The following is a 22879-nucleotide window of genomic DNA, read 5'->3' on the forward strand; positions in this document are numbered from 1 at the left end:
CCGACTCCGAAAAATACTCAGTATCAGTAGCACAAGACAAGAGGGTTACCGGTATGTTTACGTTGAAAATGATCCACGTTTCACACGTTCCACCGTGACATGTAACAGCAAATTGCGCCGTAATGATACGTAGACTCCACTGGCCGGTTTTTTGTGGTGAAAACAAAAACGTAGGCCCTACAACATAAACACTGTACATGTATACATTGACAATGACGCGCACACTTGGACGTTACCCGCGGTTTCGTGGGAGTGCATGTTGGCACGTTGTTTTAATCGTGCGAAAAAGCGCGACCTCCTGAGAGTTTGGAGGTGTGTCATTTTAAACCAATCATAAATCAGATCCACTAACCCAACCCCCAAAGTACCCAAATATGGTCAATAAACTAGACTGAGATATATTTTAGCTATATATAACCTGTTGTGCGACCTCTCGGCAAGATCGGCTTGTTGGTCTAGTGGCATGATTCTCGCTTAGGGTGCGAGAGGTCCCGGGTTCAATTCCCGGACAAGCCCCATTGTTTTGATTTTTTCTTTTCGTTTTTTTTTTTTGTTTTTTTTTTCTTATCCCTTTCTTGTTGTTTGTCATCATTACGATGCTAGTCTCTTATGATTTTGATCGGATCATTTCTTTATTCAAGAAAATGTTTATACATAACCAGGTCAATTATCCCTTTAGATAATTGCAGGTATACATCGAAAGTTACAACTCACAATTTTAAGAACATACAATACAAATAACATCCGTGCGATTAATACACCAATATCAACAATAATATTTAGCACTTGCAATCATTCTAACATTTATATCAATTTTATAAACAAAAAATGAAAGAAAATTATATTGGACATTTATGGAAACTTCATACTGGACATGGACAGACCAATAATCGGTTGAAGTTCTGCTTTTTTTTTTCCTGATTTTGTTTTATACAAAATATATAATCATGCGAACTATGAATGTATTGTTGTTGCTTGTTATATCCATTTATTACATACTTACAGGTGCATTCTACCCAACTATGATGTTTGATATACCACATACATAAAAAAAAAGTTCATGCTTTCATTCATTCATTCATTCATTCATTCATTTCCAATCTCAAACAAAACATGTGAATGTGTGGTTTTCAGAAAATAAGTGCATATTTGCTCTTTCTCCTTTCATACTTGAAGTCCTCTGTAACTATAATCAAGCATATACCCACCAAAGTCATCCATTAAATACACTCAACACAACAAGAAAGTCAACATTTTTTGATTTTCTGACTTTTTTATGTATGACTGCAAGAAAAACCAATAGATCATATATCAAATAAAGCAAATTCTATACCCCTTCATCCTTTAAAAGTTGCATGATACTCAATCCTATGATAAAATAATGCATTCTTTTTTTTTCTGTCAAGGTGCAAAAGCAAATATTGCAAAAATTGACAGTCAGCTATTAATGTCCTTTCACGTATACAATGGAAACAAATCTAGTGATGCAGTGATTTTATTTTTGAATGAGAGACATTGAGTAGACTTCAATGATTCTTTTATCTATCTCTCTCTCCCACTAAAGAATAAAAAATATTCTGCTCTGCACTGATTGACAGTTACAGTGCCCCAACAATTGACTTTATATATTGATACTGACATTCATATTCACATGTAAAATTGACTTTAAAGAAAGACAGAAAAACTGAAAATAATGAAAGATACTGACTGTATAAAGCAAATAAACATTATTCTAAAAAGATAATGATTTTTTGTTTTCAATTTCAGTTAACCATGCAAACATTTACCACGCATATGATTCACTTTTCTGTGCAATGTGATTTGATTTCAGTTTACTTGTTTGTTTGTTTTTTTGCAGAATTTTTTTCTGTTTCTACTCTTGCACATTGGAAAAGGCAATCATACGTTAAGTTTATATTCATTGTGCTTGAAGACAATTGAATTTCCTTTAATTGATATAGGCCTTATAATTCATTGATTTTTCATAAAAGTCTTGGGATGAGATACATGATCAAATGTGTTTATACCACATTGTTATATACTAACCAAGGCACTTGTTCCAAACTCGGAAACCTTGATTCCATTCCAAACATTTGCTTCCTCATTGAAAAAAAAAGGTGCTTTCTGTTCCAAGCCAAATAACTCTCTTACAAAACTCATAACTTTCAAACAAACCTTATTGTCTAATATCTTATTCTTATTTTCTATGTTTACTTTTCCAAGAACAAAACTTTGTCTTGAAAATAAAAAGAAATGACTGTATTTCATTTTCAATATACATAATGAAGAAAATTTATAATAAATTCATTTGAATTTGAAAACTTGAAAAAAACAAAACAAAACAAAGTCAACTCACTCACTTGTGACCCATATTCCTACCCATCATGGCACTAAGTGCGAGAACTTGGTGCAATTGCTCACTTATAATATGTCGCAAAAAAAAAAGATGCATAGGCTTAGGGCCTACCTGTTATATTCATTACTTGCATTTCCTCTTTGATGTCAAATGTTTGTTTTGCCACCCACTTAGATCATTTCTTTTTGTCTCACTTAAAAATTTTCCTTGAAATTTCTCTGCCATCTTTTATATATTCATGTAATAAAAAAATAGTCATGTGAGATTATATGGATGGACAGATTGAAAGATGAGTGATGATCAGTTCAGAAAGATAGAATGGTGGATATGCATTGATCCTTGAAAACCGATTCCATGAACAAAACATCACTCTTGCCCCATCCCATTCCACCCCCCCCCCCCACACACACACACACATACACACCCATAAAAAAAGAATGATGAAATAAAACAATTATTTAATAGTCATCGTACAGTACATGTACTACTAAAATACGGATGCATTTGATGAACACACAATTGAAAATACACTGTAAATGTTATTACCTACAAGTTCATCGTCCTACCAGCAACCTCAGCCTGCGCCGCACGCTGGAGCTGAGCTCTGGGTGCTGGTTGGTGGTGCGGTCACGTCAGTGCTTATCGAGCTCAGGTGTGCCTAGGCGCTAGAGGCTAGGTCAGCTGGGTTATGCGCTGCTGCTGGTTCGGTGTTGATGTTTGATGCTTTATCTGACCTCTAATATTGGACTCCCATCTAAAATCATGTCTGTCTTAATCATTTTGTCACCCGGAGCTGAGGAAATGGAGACCGTGATTCCAGCCGATGTTCTTAGAAGGGCAGAGGTAAAAACTATACACCAAATGTATGTATTCATCAAATCTTAATGCCATTTCTCTTTCTGCTAAATTGTACGAGAGAGTATGTACACAGTCCCATATATCGGTTTTCATGTAACTGCCTTCGTTGAAGATTGCGTTCAGCTGGCGATTTTTCTGAATTCTGTCTTCTTCTTCTTCTTCTTCTTCTTCGTGTGTACTGTCCAACACCCCTTAGTAGGGGCCAACCGGACTTGTCATGTCAAGTATTAGAAGTACAAACTTCTCTTGTGTATGATGAAAACTCTCGAAACGTATGCTGCTGTACTTTCTAACCTGAAAATTTTGAAAGGATTGATCTCACAGAAAAAAATATATATATAAGTCTACAGCATTGCATAGAGGCCTAGTACTACTAACGTTAGTACTAAAGTAGATAGAAAAGTGTGTTTTTATCTTTCTTGCTTATGTTAGAGCTAGGAATAGAAGTTGAACTCTACTGTCTACCTCTAATGTGTGTTAGTTCTATATGTTTGTGTTGTGGGGGAGATTGTTGATACTTCGTGATTTTTCTTAGGCATTTATCTCGAGTGATGATGGTGGTTGTGTTTCTAAATGTTGATAGGAATTAGGAAAAGGACAAAATGATCTGAGTGATGGTGATGATAATTTATGATGCTGGTGTAAAATGAATGCTGGTGTAAGAAGGATGGCTCGCTGTGAATGCTGAGCGTATGTGTCCTTCGTTTTATTTCATTTCTCCCTCTTGTACTCCTCTTTTCCCTCCCAAGAATGATTAAAAAAAGGAAATACATACACATCACAACAAAAAGAACCATGTGCTAGCAACTTTCGTAAATGTTCATTACCAGCGAAGAATAAGGAGAAAAAAAAACCATGATAGTATACAGAGGCGAAGAGATTGTATGTGGTCTCTTCGGATCGAAGAAACTTGACACCCCGTCACACCCACTCTCCCCTTGTGGAAATTTCCACAAAACCAGGTGCCAGACGAAAGAATGTGCGCACTGGAATTCTGTTAATAAACAGCGTGTAAATAACCTGGAAATATCGATCGAAGAACTAGCTCTGGAGTTGATTTAAAGGAATCATCGCAAAGATATCATGATTCTATAGCTTATCTTTTGTCCCATATAGTAGGAAACATCGAACAGTCGATTATAGTGTGCTTGATCGAATATTTTATTTGTTCCCTAAACAGTAAAAAGGGATAGATTAATCACTTGATTAAAAATGTAATCACAGAAATACATAAAAAGGTCTTGTATGCCCAGACAAATTCACTCTGAGTACAACTTGTAGGTCCTGAATGTGATGCAGCCACCACCCGGTTAGATAGCAAAATCATGACAATTAGTTTCACGTTCCAAAAATTTTGGCTATCAACATTCGTTCGTGGGTGTTTTGTTTTCCCTCGTAAAAGACCTGAATTTTTCTTCGTTTCCAACATAAACTGTTTACTGTAACCAAGCCATTAAGCTCAGCTACGGCGCATTCGATCCATCGAACTTGCAGTAACCTCAAACAAGGCAGGAGCACTTGGCGCATTCCTTTGAACTTGATGTGAAGCCACATGTTTGCACATCGGCACATCCACACAGAGCATGGCATTTAGCGATCATCGTTATGGCAGACTTTCCGATTCCAGTCAGGGGAAAAGAAATTGAAATACTTAGGAAAACGATGATGTTTAAAATCCACTAAAATGAAATTGCCTGAAAACAACGTATGACTATGTTTTACTGTAAACAATAATTGGAAACACCCTACAAAGTTTTACATTCGCTCACACAAAAGCTCTCTTGAGAAGATGACAGTATTCCCCCTCCCCTGCTAGGTAGTGGAAGTGTCCATAACCAGCACAGCAAGTTTGTGGAGGTACATACATGCACTAGCTACACATTCATTGCGAGAAAGCAATCAATCAATGCTGAACATTGCATAGTTTGGAATCTTTATCGTGCTGGTGACCAGCTCGGTACTTCAGCTTGTGTTATAATGTTATGTTTAGAGCCTCTAGGTCTCATATGAAGTATTTTCTTGTAACTTGATGTATACATGTATTACCCGATAAAGATTCTCTGGGAAAGTTTTTGGCCATAGGGTCAACTGTCAAAGGTCAAGTAAAAAGGCTATATTTCATTTTTTGTCATTTTTTTTTTTTTTTTTTTTGGGGGGGGGGGGGAGTGGCTCAAGGTATCGTCATGAGACTTAAGCCCTTTTTACACTTGTGTTTCTTAGCTCCGTACTTTCTCTGACCCAGGACTTTCGTTGATCCCGTACCAATTTTTTCAGCTTTTCACACTCGCCAATAAATCCCATACTAAGCTCTTGTCCTGGGCTAAAGAGAAAACTGACCTTTTTACACTCGTATTTCTTAGTCCCGTACTTTCCAAACCACATGAATATTCATGATTACGCTGTGCACTGTACAAGTACAGGCACGCACCGGCAGCACTTGATTACCTCGTTTCTGATTGGTCAGTGGGGGTCGGACTTTGTCTCCGTCGCTTAGCCCCGGATTATTTCTTCGTTCTGTTTACACTCGCTTGCTTGGCACCGCAATTGCAGTGCTAACCCTGCTTTTTTGCAGGGCCAGATAGTACGGGATTATCGGTGGGGCTAGCCCACTTTGGCAAAAACAAGTGTAAACAGAAAGTGGGCTAAGGAAAGTCCGGTACCAACGGTGTGGCTAAGGCCCCCCCCCCCCCCCCCCCCCCCCATTACAGTGTAGCCCCACCGTTGGTACGGGACTAAGCAAAAATTTGCAAGTGTAAAAAGCCCTTTACAATGTATGTACAGCAGGCCTCGAATTAACCGACGGCCACCGACGGCCATGGCCGTCGGTGCCCCTCTCGTTGGCCGCAATGCCTTTTGTTTTTTGATCAAAGTTACGGCCAAAAAAAAATTTGCCCTTTTTCTTGGGGCCGTGGTGCCCTTTTAGAATGAAAGTTATTATTTATGACGTATGATATGCCCTTTCTCAAAGTCTCTTTAATAAGCTTGAACAACTTTCCTGATCTCAAATATCATACCTTCAGTTCACTTGCGTCCCGATATATCTGATTCAAACTCAAAGTATCTTACCGAGATACGAGACGACGTGTACCTACATGTACGCCCGACCGGCTTTTACCGTCCCGACTGCCTCCGCAGCGCAGCGGCCGCGAGTATGTACTAGCTAGGCAGCGCATATTCAGATAGAGTAGTGAAGAGTGAACTCCCAAGTTCACCAAGAAAAAAAGAAAAATCCCACGATGCCAAGGTGTGCCAGACTGGGGAATGGGGGAGGGGTGGAGAGAGAGAGAGAGACCAATCAACAGAAGAAACCGCGCGTACTGGCGCATTCTTGGAGGTCATGAACTGTCTGTCACAGACTAATCATAGCAATCTACACGCGCACGCAAATTCCTTTGCCTTGTGGTTTTGCCAGCCAGCTGTCGGAATGTGCTTTGAAGTTTCATGGCAGCCTGGCTGGCCTGAAAGGGTGTCGAGTTTCAATCAATACCTACTGTTGTTTTATTCCTGTTTAAAAAAAATGTTGTTTCACTGATAGAAACGCGGAGATCGGGAATGTGTTACAGCTGTAGGGAAGAGATTTTTGTTGTGTTTTGCACTTTGTGTGTGTGTGTGTGTGTGTGTGTTTGTTTGTTTTTCTTCTTTCTGTTTTCATAAACACCAAACATGCCCTTTCCAAAGTGGCCTTGGTGCCCCTCTGACTGACTTAAGTGCCCTGGCCTCTTGGAAAAAGTGCCCTTTTCTAAATGGCCGTGCCCCTCCAAAATCCTATTTCGAGGCCTGGTACAGGTGCATGGGCCAATGCTTGAACTGTCTGAAAGATGATTCTATCAAGACTGTAATCTAGACCTATAGGGAGAACCATGCAGTATGGTGAAGATATACCAACCCCCATAGCAATATTTCTAGAAATTTCTTTTAATAGACCTTTAATGAATTGTCTCTGTATCCTTCTTTGAATAAAGGGGTGTGATCTATTACTGTGAGCACCTAAACTGTGGGTGAGAAAATCTCCCCCCCCCCTTTAAATGGTGCAACCTCCCCCTTGAGTTATCCAACTGCAATGTACTACTTGGTAACCCCTCCCATAAGTAGACTAACCCACTTGGTAACCCCTCACATACAGTGTAAGTAGGCCAACCCCAAGACAGCTGCCACATGGCCAGGTCCAGTCGTCCACATACGGTCACTGCCAGGTCACTTTGCCCCAGCTGTTGAACGCAGCCACTTCAAGTTTCAAATTGTCTTCGCGTCACTCCCCACCAGGTAACTTATAACTGATATTTGATTGTTTCTTTTTTATGCATTGATAGTAGATCTTGCCAAAATGCTTTCATACGATATGATAAATGTGGAAATCCTAGAATAGTGTTGGAAAAAGAAAAACAAATTAGTTACAGATGTATCTGAATGGAGACATCCAATCTCCAACTAAAAAAAAGAAGAGGAAATTAAACCTCTTTGTCAAAGTGATACGTAATGCTGTGTGAGTGGGTATTGCTGCTGTACATGCTGATGTACTGTACATGTATAAAATATTCGCATGTGTTTGAATGTTAAAGATCAGCAGTACAATCTGAAGTTATCCTCAGACATCATTGCAGTACTGAACATACAAATAGGTAGAGCATACCAAGTAACGGGCAATTTGAAGATCAAGTTGAGGTAACCACTTGAAAAGCAATAGTATACCCACACCCATCCATGGCCAAAGAGAGACAGTTTGATAGGGATTCACTTAATTCAGATCCTCTTTTGATGTTCAGTTATGGGATAATATTGATTATGTGTGATGATATGTCCACAAGAGGCAGTTTCATTATCATGCAGTGATGTAAATACAGAAACTATCATTTATATTACAAAGTGTTATTAGAAGATGTGAAATCTAATACTTGTTAGAGGATCTAAGATTAGACTAATAGGATAGACCTACAGCACTAAGGAACATCTTCTAAATAGTACTCTCCGCTTTGATAATCGGTTACAGTAGTGTTGGGCAGAGTATTTCTTGCCCAATTAAAGAACACCCATGTCTATTCACTTTGTATGTCATAGAAATCATACCGAGTGCCCTATTACCCGATTATTCAGAGACTACTGTATCAGCCAACTCCCCTAGAACTTGTTCAGCCCCTCCCCCTAACACCCCCCCCCCCCAAAGTTGGGTAGACAAGAACTCCCTCGAGCCAGAGGGGAGCCAGATTGACCCAGGGTCAGGGAGGTCATTCTCTCAGGTCTTTGTTGCACTCCATTTGCAAGGAAGTGTAGAGCCAGCCTTTTCTCCCTCTCCTGCCTCACTTTCCTGGTTTATTTTGTGCTTCTCTAGCGTTACTGTAAAACATGATATATTCGCCGCATGAATTTTTCGTGAATTGGAGCAGACGGCCTTTTTTGCGGCATGAAATTTTCGCTACCTGCCACTGGCATTCAATGCATGTAGTGTAGACAAGAACTTTCACGTGCATTTTAATTTCGCAAATCTTGGCGCTTGCGAAATTAAAATGCACCCGAACATTCCTCGTTTTACAGTATTCTGTGCCATGCAAAAGAGAGTCAAACCATGGACTTGTACAACAGATGGTCAAACCATAATCTGGGGTTCATGTTGCACTGCTCTGACTTGTAAAACTGGAATAATTGCACTGGAAAGTTATTTTATGGTAATGAGTCGGATTGAAAGACCATATTATCAAATTATCAAATTATCATTTCATAAATGAATATATTGTATATTATTTATCCACACTCTCAAAAGTTTGATACGATCAAAATTAAAAGTGTAGACCATCTAACATTTGACTTTCATGAAAGGCCTACTTATTTTTAGAAAGATTCATGTGATGATCATGGAAAAAAAAAATGTGTTTCAATAATCTTGTTGTGAGTTCACATCTGTGGTCAAACACAGTTCAATATTGCTGTGGTATGTTACAACATTTGTGATCCAATATTTGGTCAATGTGAACATCTACTTCTAAGAGATTGAAGTGATCAATAAACACGCTTCTGCCCCACAGCCTGACTAATGATTCTGTTGGGAAACATTGTGTGCGTACCAGTTTTGCCCGCCTTTTTCCCGCCTTTTGCCTGCCTTTTTGCAGGAAGCCTGTAGTCTGACCAATACTTCTGTCGTGCCATATCATTTCCATACTACACCATTTTTGTCTCCTTTTCTTGCTGTTAGTCCTTAAGGTCCACAAAGGACTAAATTTAGATGCCATGTACAGATATATACATGTACCATTATGATCTATCTACTCTCGTCATATTTCAGATCATGGTCTACCCATTGGTTGATTCCACAATAAAATTGCAGACTTTTTGCCGGTGGCTGAAGATGCTGGACCGTACGAGGGAGATCACCGGGAGGAAGTTGGCTGAGTATTGCAACCACCGCCACCGCTACCTCCGTAGCCGTAGCAGTGCCAAAAATTGTCGTTGTCGTGGAATACGGACTGATGAGCACGTCTGCAGGAAGGAATGGGTGTCATTTTCACCCTTCAGGAAGCAGTAAACATTGTGGTCAATCGACAGTAAACGAAGGATCTTTAAGCTCCTCCGTTAACCAAAGGCTCTTTTAAGAACTACCACACATGCTGTATACAAGAAAACACATATGGGCAATTCCACGGTAACTCGCGTTACAAATAATGGGTACATTTTTGGGATAATGTGCCAATATCTTTGTAATTGGTAGGATCTACAAGTTACTTTTTTCATCATGGGTTAAGTAGACATACACCAACTAAATGAATCCAAAAAGAAAAATAAAGGACAAACATGTTGGGATTCTTGAATCATTTAATTTCGGTAACTCGCGTTACACAAAAAGGACATGGTCAATTCTATGAAGACCTCTTTTTGGAAAGTCTCCTCATACTAGACAGTCTTGATAAAAGTTTTCCTACCTTGAATTGGTAGTGGGTTAGGACTCATAAATTAACAATATCAAAGTTGAGTAACAATGACCTGGAAAAATGTAGGGAGCCTTTATGTCGGTAACTCGCGTTACGGTAACTCGCGTTACATTATGTCCACTAACACAGGGTGACACAAATTGACGACATACAATTGTTCTGATGGCACTGAATCTTGTGTTGAATAATCTGAGAGATGCTTATTTGTGTAGATAGTAAAACGAATAAATGTTAAACAAATATTTTACTAATAAACCCAAAAAGAAGAGTGTGTTTAAGACTAATAAGAGCTTCACTCCTCATAGAGACCTTGAATATGTTTGAATATATACTAGATGATATAGGTGTATTATTACATTGTAAGTTTCAGAGTGTAAAGATGAAAAATGTTGAAAGTCTTTTTAAAACAAAACATAAAAGTATCAAACCCTATATACAAGTTTATGAAACAGCTTACAATCTTTCAAAAATTCAAATCCTATCTTTGTGAGGAGTGAAAACTAGTACATTTCTTTGCAACTGATTGACAAAAAGACCAGTTCGTAATTCCACTTTGTGCATGAACAAAAAAAGATCATTTGTACGAACAGGCATTTTGGTTTGTAAATTCACTGACATAAGCATCTGTGATGCGATGATTATTCATGCGATCCTTATCTAAATGATGCTTGCCAGCACATCCACCTGACAGCAAGAATGGTATTTTGCAATATAAACGGAAATAAGCTGTTACTGCATTCAATACAAAACAATGAAATGGATGCCTGCTAAATTATAAACTGATGGGAGTATTCTGATCCCCTGATCTAAATGCAAGTTCATTCTTTTTTTGAACAGAAGCTCCATAAATTGTTATGTCATGCAAGCTTATGCATTATGCTGCTTTGAAAACAAGTGAAGTGCCGAACCAACTGAGAAAAAAGAAAGGTCATTTGTACCAATGTGTACATGAGCTACAGTGTATACGAACTGGCTTATTACCCTACATCGACGTAAATAAGCACTGAATTGATCAGTGTTTTAGTAGTAGCCATGATAAAAAAGTCATGGGCGTACATACTCAAGCAGTATTCAAACTTACGACCTCCTGATCACCTGACAGGTGTCATCTCCACTAGACCACCGTGCTTTCGCCCGACAGCAAGTGCTGGTTCTAATCCTTATAACATGCAGTGGGTACTGTGTAATTATTCAAATTCATGAAATTCTTCCGTTGAGATGTTTTCAATGCAACTGATTGACAAATTGCCCTACATCAACGTTAATAAGCTCACTGAATTGATCAGTGTTTTATTAGTAGCCATGATAAAAAATCATGGGCATACATACTTGAGCAGGATTCGAACCCACAACCTCCTGATCTCCGGACAGGTGTCATCTTCAGTAGACCACCGAACAAGGATTAGAACCAACACTTGCTGTGCTTTATAGCATTCTGTAATAAAAATTCTGTAATACTGATGCAGGAAATTCAAAAGATAAATCTAATGGTCTCATTCACTGCTGGATACATGTGCAGTATGCAGTGAAAGCCAGGCTAGACTCTTCAATGTGGCATGTGATCAGTGGCCTTGATGCTAATCACAGTTTATTAGGCTGCCCTCCTTTGTTTCAGTCCAGCATAGTGTGTATAGCACTGCATTTGATTGTTTTCACCACAATCTAGCTCAATTAAGTGCTAAAATTTGCTTATGTTGGGGGAAACTTGTGTTTATAGTTGGTAACTCGCGTTACATGCTGGTAACTCGCGTTACATGGTAACTCGCGTTACACTTTTCGTTGACATTTTTTAATGTGATAACAGTGTTTATTCAAGTCAACATCCTGTGTACAGTATCAGGGTGTGATGAATTTAGAAAATTATGATTCCCAACAAATTACCTCCACTGCTTCCTTCAGAATGAAAAATATTTCTTGTTTCGGTAACTCGCGTTACATGGCTCAAGGGCTGAACTTTCATGTGGTGATTAGAATTTTTTGAAGGTGGCATAAAAATTTCCTCATGGGAGACTGAAGTAGAACCAATTTGCTTCTTTAAAATAAATTAATTGAAGTGCTAGCAGAATTTTTCTATTAAAAAAAATTATATCAAGTTAAGCATGCATTTTAGCAGTTTGGATGACTGAAAAATTGTCTTCAACATTTGTAGCTGTTTCTCGAGAAATATTTGACCGATTGATATAATTCTGTGAGTTTCTTTAACTTCAATATATCGGTAATACATAATGAGTAATTCTTTTGCAATATGATAAAGTTGAAATTTTAGTGCCATGTCCACATTCCCATGGAATTGCCCATATGCAGTGTACAAGGAAAACAGAAAAATGGTATACTCTCAGGGATGCAATTATTTGAGGGTAAGATGTAATAGTAGGTTCTATGTTATTATGTAAGAATTCCCCAGTTGTGATTATCACAGTCCAATATAAATGTGGGTTGGCGTTCTTAATCAACTAGTCATCTGGTTTTGCATACTCTATCCATTCGTGGATACCATCATCAGCTCATGGGTCCCATTATTTATTTTACTTGTGCAATGTAGTTTATCACTAACTTTTCTTTTACAGTTTTTGAGATTGTCCCTCAGCTAAAATGTCGCTCACTATTTTAAGCTCAGCAACGCTTGACCGGGGCAGTGGATGACGTAGTTCAAACTTGTCTCCCTTGTTTACTTGTGGCTCACTATTTTAGCCTCAGCTGCGTACGACTGGGGGAGCAGATGACCTAGTGATAAATTGCCCCCCTCACTCACTTATCGCTCGCTATCGTGAATTCTATGCACAGTGTTTTGGCAAACCATAACATCATAATACTGAAAAACGCGTGCATTTTAATTTTGCGAATTTCGCGAGCGCCAAGATTCGCGAAATTAAAATGCATGCAAAAGTTCTTGTCTACACTATATGCATTGAATGCCAGTGGCAGTTCGTTAAAATTTCATGCCGAAAAAAAGGCCGTCGGCTCCAATTCGCAAAAAAATTCATGCCGAGAATATATCATGTTTTACAGTATTGAACGGTGTTGAGACAAACCATAACATCATGACATTGAACAGCATGTAGGCAAACCTTAAACCATAATATCCACCGTGACATCATCATTATATTGCACCATGTTTAGGCCAACCTTGTCTTGTTATAACAGTGCACCTCCTAAGTGTCAAATTTAGATGATGTCCTTGTATGTTTTGTCATACTGTGTGAAAATTGATGATGTAAGTCATGATATCATGCGAAAGACATGGTTGAGCACTAAATCTCTATGTCTATCCCTCATCTACTCTCAGTGAATATAATAATGAGCTGATTTTGATTATCATTTTAAACTGTATTTCACAAATGAATACTTCCATCCTTTCAAAATGGTTCAATACATGACAAAGAGATAACCTTGGCCTATGTGTAAAAAGGCTCACAAATTCAATCCTGCTGTGTAACTTTCAAGAACACATACATGTACAAAATGCAGAGAGATTTTCAGAAGAAGAATAATCCCTTCCGGGGTATACTTTATGAAATATCGAACATAAAATTATTCATTAAATCACCGCGATCCCGTCAGGTGACAACAGCTTAGATACCCGGTATATAGTGCCTGCATCAGGTTGTAACATTGTAAGACTAGTCTGAATTTGCTTCTTTTCTACTGTTTATAATGATGTTTTTGAGTGGCATACTAGTACGTTTTGAGTGATCCACGTGTTACAAGCTATGCTTTTTGGTGGATCACTCTTTTTCATCCTTTTCTGTCAACCTTTCAAATCATGCATTGATGTTCTTAGTTATTCTGCTTTGTTTTACATTTGATATCGTATATAGTTTACGAATCATATTGGGTTACATATTTTCTTTCTCAAACTGATCAAATAATGTGATAGTGTAATGCACACTACTCTGTATTTAGTTGTACTTTTTGTTGGATGTTGGATGGAAGATGGAAAATAAATGAAACTGAACTGAACTGAAAAATAATGCATGTTAGTGTACTTGTGTCGATGTGCAGAAAGTGTACCAAATGCATTTTATACCATCTGATATGGTCATTGTCATTTTACACTATTTTTTTTTTACAAACAAATAATTTCATTCTGTCAGAATGGTTGAATACATGAGGAAGAAGTAGGTGTAAAAAGGGTTACAAATTTGACCCTACACCCTACCCTTCTCTTCATTTCTTGAAACGTGTACCAGTGATGTGAAAGTTTGCTTTAAAAAAAACAACCCCAACAATGTAAGGTGATTCTTTTGTTTTTCCCCTCCGTCAGTTGAAGGTGACTGTAGCCGGACTGTTTGGCAAGGACCCAGTGGTTTGCAGCCGCAACGTCACCATCGTCCCAGACAAATCACTGGAAGAGGCTGCTGCGGAGGTGAAGTAAATGTTTAATATTGCAACTGTATGATATCATTCTCAACTGCATCCTCTTTTTCTCTCTCTTTTTTGTCCCCGCCGAACGAGTTCGAGCAGGGGACTGTGAAACGGGCTCCGTACGTGTGTGTGTCTGTGTGTCCGTGTGTCCGTCTGTCCGTCCATGCGTCCGTGTGTGATCAAAATGTTCAAAATGCTACTCCTTCGCCATTTCTAACCCGATTTTGATTCTGTTTGCTTTATATGATAGCACTACATGAGAGCTTTGAAACTTGTATACAGAATTTCAGATGTGACCTTTGACCTTGACCTTTGACCTATATTGTACATTTTGCTTCAAAATGCTACTCCTTCGCCATTTCTAACCCGATTTTGATTCCGTTTGCTTTATATGATGGCACTAGGTGAGGGCTTCAAAACTTCTACACAGAATTTTGACCTTTGACTTCTTTGACCTTTGACCTTGATTTTTGACCTATATTGTCCATTGCCTACAAAATGCTACTCCTTCGCCATTTCTAACCCGATTTCGATTCCGTTTGCTTTATGTGATGGCACTAGGTGAGGGCTTCAAAATTTCTACACAGAATTTTGACCTTTGACTTCTTTGACCTTTGACCTTGATTTTTGACCTATATTGTACATTTTGCTACAAAATGCTACTCCTTCGCCATTTGTAACCCGATTTCAATTCCATTTGCTTTAAGTGATGGCACTAGGTGAGGGCTTCAAAACTTCTACACAGAATTTTGACCTTTGACTTCTTTGACCTCTGACCTTGATTTTTGACCTGTATTGTACATATTACTACCAAATGCTACTCCTTCGCCATTTCTAACCCGATTTCGATTCCATTTGCTTTATGTGATGGCACTAGGTGAGGGCTTCAAAACTTCTACACAGAATTTTGACCTTTGACTTCTTTGACCTTTGACCTTGAGTTTTTACCTACATTGTACATTGGCTACAAAATGCTACTCCTTCCCCATTTCTAACCCGATTTAGATTCCGTTTGCTTTATGTGATGGCACTAGGTGAGGGCTTCAAAATTTTGACCTTTGACTTCTTTGACCTTTGACCTTGATCTTTTTACCTATATTGTACATTTTGCTACTAAATGCTACTTCCGGCGGGGACATATGTTACGCACCGCGTAATTTCTACTTTTCCTTGTTCCTTCCTTTTTATGATATTCCTAAAGTCTTCTCTAAAACCCATAGTGCAATGTCATTCCATACTTTAGATCAACTTTGATAAAAAGAGCGAAATCAAGGAAACAAAATGAAAGAAGTTGCAACAAAATTTGGACTTGAAGTTCCAAGAAAGTGAAAGGGGAAATTGAAGGTTTGAGTGTTTGTCCATGAGCATATTACTCACAACCAGATATGCAAATTAGATGAGTCAATGATGTCATCACCTCTGAAGTATGATCTGAGCACAAATATTCATTTCATTTCCCTTTTAGAAATAGAATTAATACAGACATTGTGTATCAGTGACATGATGTTGTTGTAAATAGATATACGGGTTTTACTTTAAAAGTGGAAATTTTTCATGATGTTATTATTTTTTTTTTTGGCACATTTTGTGCAACCAGAAAGCTATCTTTGTGCTAACTTGCAATTGGGGGTACTACCTATTAAGATTACTGTTGTCTAATTTGCAAGATATTTCTTTTCAGCACTTTATTCATCAACTCTAGTTACTTATGAAAATGTATCGCTACCTGTAGTCCGCCATTTGATTACTAGCCTTGCAATATCATCCATCTTGTTCTCATCTACTTTAAACAGGGTCCCTATGATGTCATCCTCTTGCCTGGCGGCGGTCCGGGATCCCAGAATTTGTGCGAGGTACAGCCTGAAACGGAGACCATCTCTCTGTTTATACCAGCATGTATTGCAAATGTTTACTAACATGTCTATTCATGTAGATATGTATTCATGTCTGCGCAAATGAAAGACCTTTTCATGAAGATACGAGTAGGAAAATGCATGACCACACAGAGTGGTTGGCAAAAGCTCACCTATTTTGTTGTTTCTTGAAGAATCATGTAAAGATATGCTTTGCAAATTCAGATGACCAGATATTTGTCATCGGATCAATGCTAGAATGAAAGAAGGGGAAGTGTGAGGCCTTTACTCCCTTAGGACTCCATTAGGACCTGGAGTAAGTTTGCTGCATAGATTATCAGCTTATCCTCATCTATACAAAGTCTAAAAAAAAAAATAGCCGATTTGAGACAGAAACATTAATATGATCTTCTTACATGTGCTGCCACTATAAGCATTATCTTTTGTTAGTGAAGGGATTTTGATGCTTTTGCAGCCAAAGCAAATAATTCTAGTCAGATAGACAACAAAAAACTTCATATTAAGAAAGAACCGGGCTTTTTTTACTCTTTTACAATACATAAAGATGAATAGCAATATATTACAAAATAGAGCACCAAACCACAAAAAAGTTTTTGTTGTTGTCGCTTTACTTTATGGGTGTATATTGGGGAGATATCTGCTCTTGTTTTTGTCATACAATGTGCTGCATAGAGAGGGCAATGTTTGTCATGACTCTCCAATAGTGCCCGCAATGCAATCAATACATGATGTATGTTGGTTATTATGGCATGCTTCTGATGCATAATATTAGCTAAAGACAAACACTCAAAAATCCAGTCTGGTTTGTCCATGTATGTAGCACAGTGATCAAAGGTTGATTTGGCTTCTCTGAGGGTGCAAGTTCAACTTCCAGTTTACTCGCTATCGGTTAAAAAAAAAGAGTGTGTCTCATTTGACCTCTACTTCCTTAATCGAACACCACAAAGCAGTTCCGCTGTGACAACACTCAAATTGTGATTGTAATGTTTACTTAATTAGATAAATGCAGCACCCCAAGAATCGCATTTCAGACCATGTTCGTAATTGCCATTCGAAATGCATTTTGAAACATCATTCTCTCTGTCAAGTTAGATAAAGGCAGCCGTAGAACGACTTGAATTATTTGTGTACCTTCCTCCCCTGCTCATGTGCAACCGACACTTTTAAAGTGTTTGCATCTGCCCTGCTTCTCTACTATCATCTGAAGAGTTTTATCGCAAAACGAGCTAACTCCGTTCTTGTGAAGTTGAGATATTTGTGATTAAAACTGCTAAAAAGCAAAGAAAATAATAAGAAAATGCAGGATATTTTTAATCATAACTTTTAGAATATTCCTTGTTGTGTCACAAGTGAGGTACTACTGGAAAGGTTTAATTTTGCTCTATCTGATGATGGACTTACTTTGAAATGTTTCATGGCGCTTAGCTCATTTTGCAATAAAACTCTTCATCTCATTTCTTCCCTCCACAGTCCAAGAAAGTTGGAGAGCTCCTCAAGGCGCAGGAAGAGGCGGGTCGCCTCATCGCCGCCATCTGTGCAGGTAGGCTACAGTAGTGTACCATGTCTATCCAGCAAGTGAGTGTGATTTGCAGACTGCCCTCAACAGGGCAGTTGAAGGAAGGAGCTTCTTTGTCAACTCTCTGTAGATCTATATTGCCTTCAGTACATTGTGTGAAGATGTGCATACACTTGTAATGATGATAATTGTGGAAGGAAAAAGAAATATAGCAATGATGATGACTTTTAAGAAAGGCATAATTAAAGATGATACTGGTTTCTTTTCCACCATAAGCATCATACTTTTGACTTTTGAAATCAGTTTTTGTAAGGTAAAGTGTTAAAGATAATCCTTCACAATATGCTAATTTCCAATACTTTAAAGCTTTACAAACCTGTTTATAATATTACTTTCTTTTTTTAATATACATGTATCACAGCACCAACAGCTCTGTTGGCTCACAATGTTGGGGTCAAGAAGATGATCACCTCCCACCCGGGTGTCAAGGAAAAGCTGGAAAAAAGTGGTAAGATTGTGACTCACCACTATGCAAAAGAACCTCATTCAAAAATCGCTTGGTGTGATTCCCAGAATGAGAGTCAGTCGCGCCTGTTACCAGTTCATAAGTTCGATGAATGCTCGGCCGGTCTTATTACTCCCTAAAAACACCTGAAACTGCCTGTCTGCTTTTTTATAGTTTTATGCTTTACCATTTTTATTGTTTTCATGTAGAATATATAATTATGTAATATGAAAGAGGTCAGAGGTCAACAAAAGTATACAGGTCAGAATTACTTCTGTGATACACCATTCTCTTGGTAAAGTCTTTAATAGGCTTTAGAATAAACAGAACTTATAATATACAAAAATAAAGATGCAGTGAGCTATTTGACATAATTTAGAACATTGTCGAAGTGAGAGTAATATTACTGTACCTTCTACAGAACCATAGGCAATCATGTACGGAATCCTCAATGGCTAAAGGGTTTATCATTAGACCTGCTAACTCGCCTATTTAAAGTTTCTGGTACTCTCAGCTATGAGATGAAGCATAACTCATCAAAATGGAATATGCCTGACTGTAATCAGTGATAGAAAGTCGTAACTCTGGGAATATTGCTTTTGAGAAAAAGAGGCTTTTAAGTTATTGGTGTAGTATTTAAGACCTGTTTTATAGCATGAAGATTAATGGAGTGGGAAGAGGGGCCTCATTTACTTTGATGATCCCCATAATTGATTGTATATGGCTTTATGACTGATCTCTATGTAAGTACATTGTACACCAAGCTGTAGAATCTCGAATGGAGTTGACCGTTATCGAATCTTGCACTTCAATGAAAATATTTGCTGACCAGTGCTATTCATAGTTTTTGTACGTACCCCGGTGAGCAGCGAATGATTTTGGCCACCCATGAATCCCAACGCTATTGGATCTTTAAAGTGCTCTTTATACTCAATGTCTGTTATGGGCACACAGGATAAGGATTTCAAACACCACTGACGTCACCACAAAAGAGATAATCAGATTAGATCTAGGGTAAAATTTGACATAACCATTCAGTATATTCCAGTTATGTTTTTTTTTTTTTCGAAGCAGCTACTGTAAAACATATATTCGCGTCATGAATTCTTCGCGAATTGGAGCCAACGGCCTTTTTTGCGGCATGAAATTTTCACAAACTGCCATTGGCATTCAATGCATATAGTGTAGACAAGAACTTTTGCGTGCATTTTAATTTCGCGAATCTTGGCGCTCACGAAATTCGCGAAATTAAAATGCACGCGAACATTCCTCGTTTTACAGTACTCTATTCCCAACTGTTTCAGAGCTTCCGAGGTTCTGAACCCCGACTGCAGAATGTAGACACTTGCCGCTTGTGATATGCGAATGATAAGAGTTTCATGCATGCTTTCATGTTTCTCCCTTCTCTTCTCCGCTACTTCACAAGGTCTCTTCACCTACAAGGAGGATCGCGTCGTCCGGGACGGCAAGCTGATCACGAGCCGCGGTCCCGGCACGGCGTTCGAGTTTGCCCTGGCCATCGTAGAGCAGGTCAAAGGTCAGGCGACGGTGGAGAAGATCATACCGCCCATGCTGCTCCAAGTCTGAAGGGAGGTCAGTGGAGAATTGTGCTGACGTTGCTTGGCTCATGCAAGGTATCAAACTAATAATGAATACTGGAAAAGTGGAAATTGTTGCAGTGTGGAAATTCTTGCGCATTTTGCGCAACCAGAAACTCGCGCGAATATAGAAGCACAGGAATATCTTTGCTTGCCGTGTATATTCCAGTACTTGATGTCTTGATTCTGTGGAATTAAAAACGTGTGACACTCATCTTACCCGGCCGAGTGCAAAAAATTAGTCATGCGAAGATATCCACTTTTACAGTATGGGATAATTATGTTTGCCACATACATTTGTACAATATGGCATGTTAGAGGATCTTTGGCAGATGCATCAAAAATAGTACAAATGCATCGGTGCCATTTTGTAGTTACATAAAAAGAAAACCCAATAACAGCGACCAAGGTATTGCATCTGTTATCAGAGACTCCAACTCTCCCGTTCTTGACGGGAGATCTCCCGCCGAAAACCCATTTTTGCAAAATCTCCCGTTCTCCTGGTTGAGATTTAATTTCTCCCGCCCTGGCTCTGTGTCTCCCGTTGGAAAGGATTTCCTACTTATTGCTATCGTATGTTGAAAAAGTAAGCCTTAGATAGCACCAGAGAACATCTAGAACCCTAGGAAATTCGCGTTTCGCACACATCAACTTGGATTCTCCCATTTGCTAGGGGTTTAAAGCGGGAGAATCTCCAGATCAGAAGGTGCTTTGGTTTGGAGTCTCTGTGTTATAAAGATTTTTTTTTTTTAAGTCATAGGCAGAGACTCTAACCCCAGGTAAATCTGTAACGGAAAATTCTCCCGCATGGACCTCCAAGCAATCTGGAGACTGATTGCACGCACATTATGCCCTACGTGCACAGAGTCTTATTTGCACATCACTAGCGGCAAGTGTCTACTTTCTGCGGTCAGGGTTCAGAGCCTCGGAAGCTCTAGGGGGTTAAAGATGCTCCCTGGTGCAATCTTAGCCTAATTTTTCAACCTATGTGACAAACCTACAGTTAGGCACATGAGAAAGTTATATTTTAAGTGGAAGAAAATATATATTATGCGGGAGACATACAGCTAGAGCAGGAGAAATTCAAGCTCAAGAGGGAGAGCGGGAGATTCTTTCAAAATGGCCTCAGAGTGGGAGATCTCCCACCAAAAGTGGGAGGGTTGGAGTCTCTGTGATAGGAAAATGATATTGTTAGAATTTGTGGAATTAGAGCAATATTTTCAACTGATAACTCTATGGTGACTGTCATGTGAATCTCTGAATAATTTTACAATAAGGAGCGGTTGCTACATAAAATATTTTGCTGAATGTACATGTAAATCTCTAAGATAAAAGGAAATATATCTGTGGAATCTTGCATGATACAATGTATATAGGTGCATTTTATATATTTTTGTTTGGAAAGGTTTTCCTTACTCCTAAAACTGTCTCTCAACTGTATATTAGTTTTGTATTTCAGTATTGTTTACTGACGTAGATGTTTTTTATCGGTCTGAAGTGCGAGACTTTTCCTGTATGGATTAAGAATAAAAAGAAAGTAAGAGCCTATTTCCCTGTACCATCTCCATGTTTTTTCATTCTTTTTTATCCCTCTATGCAGACTTGAGTGTCGATACTTCATGTTGGTGACGGGACATATGAGCTGCATGTACAATCACTGGCATCCTGTCTGTTACCATGGAAACATCTTCCAAAGTGTTCTCTGGAGTGGCAAGACACACAGGTGTGCCCGTTATAATGAAGGGATGGAAATTTTATCAACGATGGATTTCTTTTGGGGGATTCAATCTCTGCTAGATCTTAGCATCCAAGCAGAGATTCACTTTTGCTGATAAACCTAAAGAGAAATCCTTCATTGTTTCTTGAAAAATTTATCCAGAACTACATTATTTTTTCTGAGTATTGTGTGCATATGGAAAGTTTAAAACTTTCAGCGTGCCACCCTTTCCATGGAAGGGAGTATTAAAGGTGTTGAGTGAAATATATCCCTGAAGAGATTAGGCGCAAAAGATTTGCTAATCTTTATTTTTCTTCTTTGGTGTGTTAACAACCATATTTATGTGGTGACAAGTCTATGAGCAGTGTGTAAGGATTTTATGTTGCTAAGTGCTCTGAGCACAGTAATATGGTTAAAAAAAGATGCTACATTAAGAAACAAACAAACAAACAAACAGATATCATCAATATTATCATAATTTGTACCATATTGAATCAATGGTTTTCATCAGTGTGATGAAGTAGATGCCATGCTCTGCCAGGCTACACAGAAGAATATAAAAAAACTAGAAATTTCACCATCTCAATCAATGTTTGTTTGTTTTCTGTTTTTATTGAATTTCTTGGCTGAATCACACTGCCAGGAGACCAGCAGAAATCATAGGTAAAGCTTGAAAAATTATTAAGTGGCATGTGTATCAGCTTTTTCTTTTTTTAAAGGAGACCTTGTGGAGCCGGGAAATGTGCAAACGCCGGGAAATGTGCAAACGCCTGGAAATGTGCAAACGTCTCGCCGGGAAATGTGCAAACGCCGGGAAATGTGCAAACGTCTTGCCGGGAAATGTGCAAATCTCTAAATTTCATCAACGGGAAATGTGCAAACGTGACGCCGGGAAATGTGCAAATGTTCAATTTTGCCGGGAAATGTGCAAAACGTCGCCGGGAAATGTGCAAACCATTCATCTCACCTATATTATGTAGAGATGGAAGGGAAACTCTCAATCAAAGCTGCGCACGACCCATTACCATCTTTACCACCTGTCTTAGCGACCATCTGTCTTGTTTTTTATGCCTCCGCCACGAAGTGGTGCCGCAGGCATTATGTTTTCGGGTTGTCCGTCCGTCCGTACGTCCGCCCGCATTCATTTACGCGATAACTTGAGTAATATTTACT

General features: G+C 38.7%; 1 protein-coding gene and 1 non-coding gene across 2 annotated transcripts; both read left to right on the top strand.

Annotated features, from left to right (window-relative positions):
* The first annotated feature begins 444 nt into the window (after positions 1-444).
* Positions 445-516, top strand: Trnap-agg (transfer RNA proline (anticodon AGG)). The gene has a single exon. It is a non-coding gene; the product is annotated as a tRNA-Pro (tRNA).
* A 2524-nt stretch (positions 517-3040) lies between these two features.
* Positions 3041-22262, top strand: LOC139723538 (Parkinson disease protein 7-like). The gene is made up of 7 exons (XM_071634777.1): positions 3041-3199; positions 14396-14497; positions 16290-16349; positions 17841-17910; positions 18308-18394; positions 19818-19984; positions 21590-22262. The coding sequence occupies exons 1-6, from the start codon at positions 3077-3079 to the stop codon at positions 19976-19978; spliced, it is 603 nt and encodes a 200-aa protein (XP_071490878.1). The 5' UTR covers positions 3041-3076; the 3' UTR covers positions 19979-19984; positions 21590-22262.
* The last annotated feature ends 617 nt before the right edge of the window (positions 22263-22879 follow it).

The sequence above is a fragment of the Diadema antillarum genome, unplaced genomic scaffold (assembly GCF_040938485.1).
Source record: "Diadema antillarum isolate AM-2024a unplaced genomic scaffold, OU_Dant_1.0 scf00000192, whole genome shotgun sequence".
Lineage (NCBI taxonomy): Eukaryota > Metazoa > Echinodermata > Echinoidea > Diadematoida > Diadematidae > Diadema > Diadema antillarum.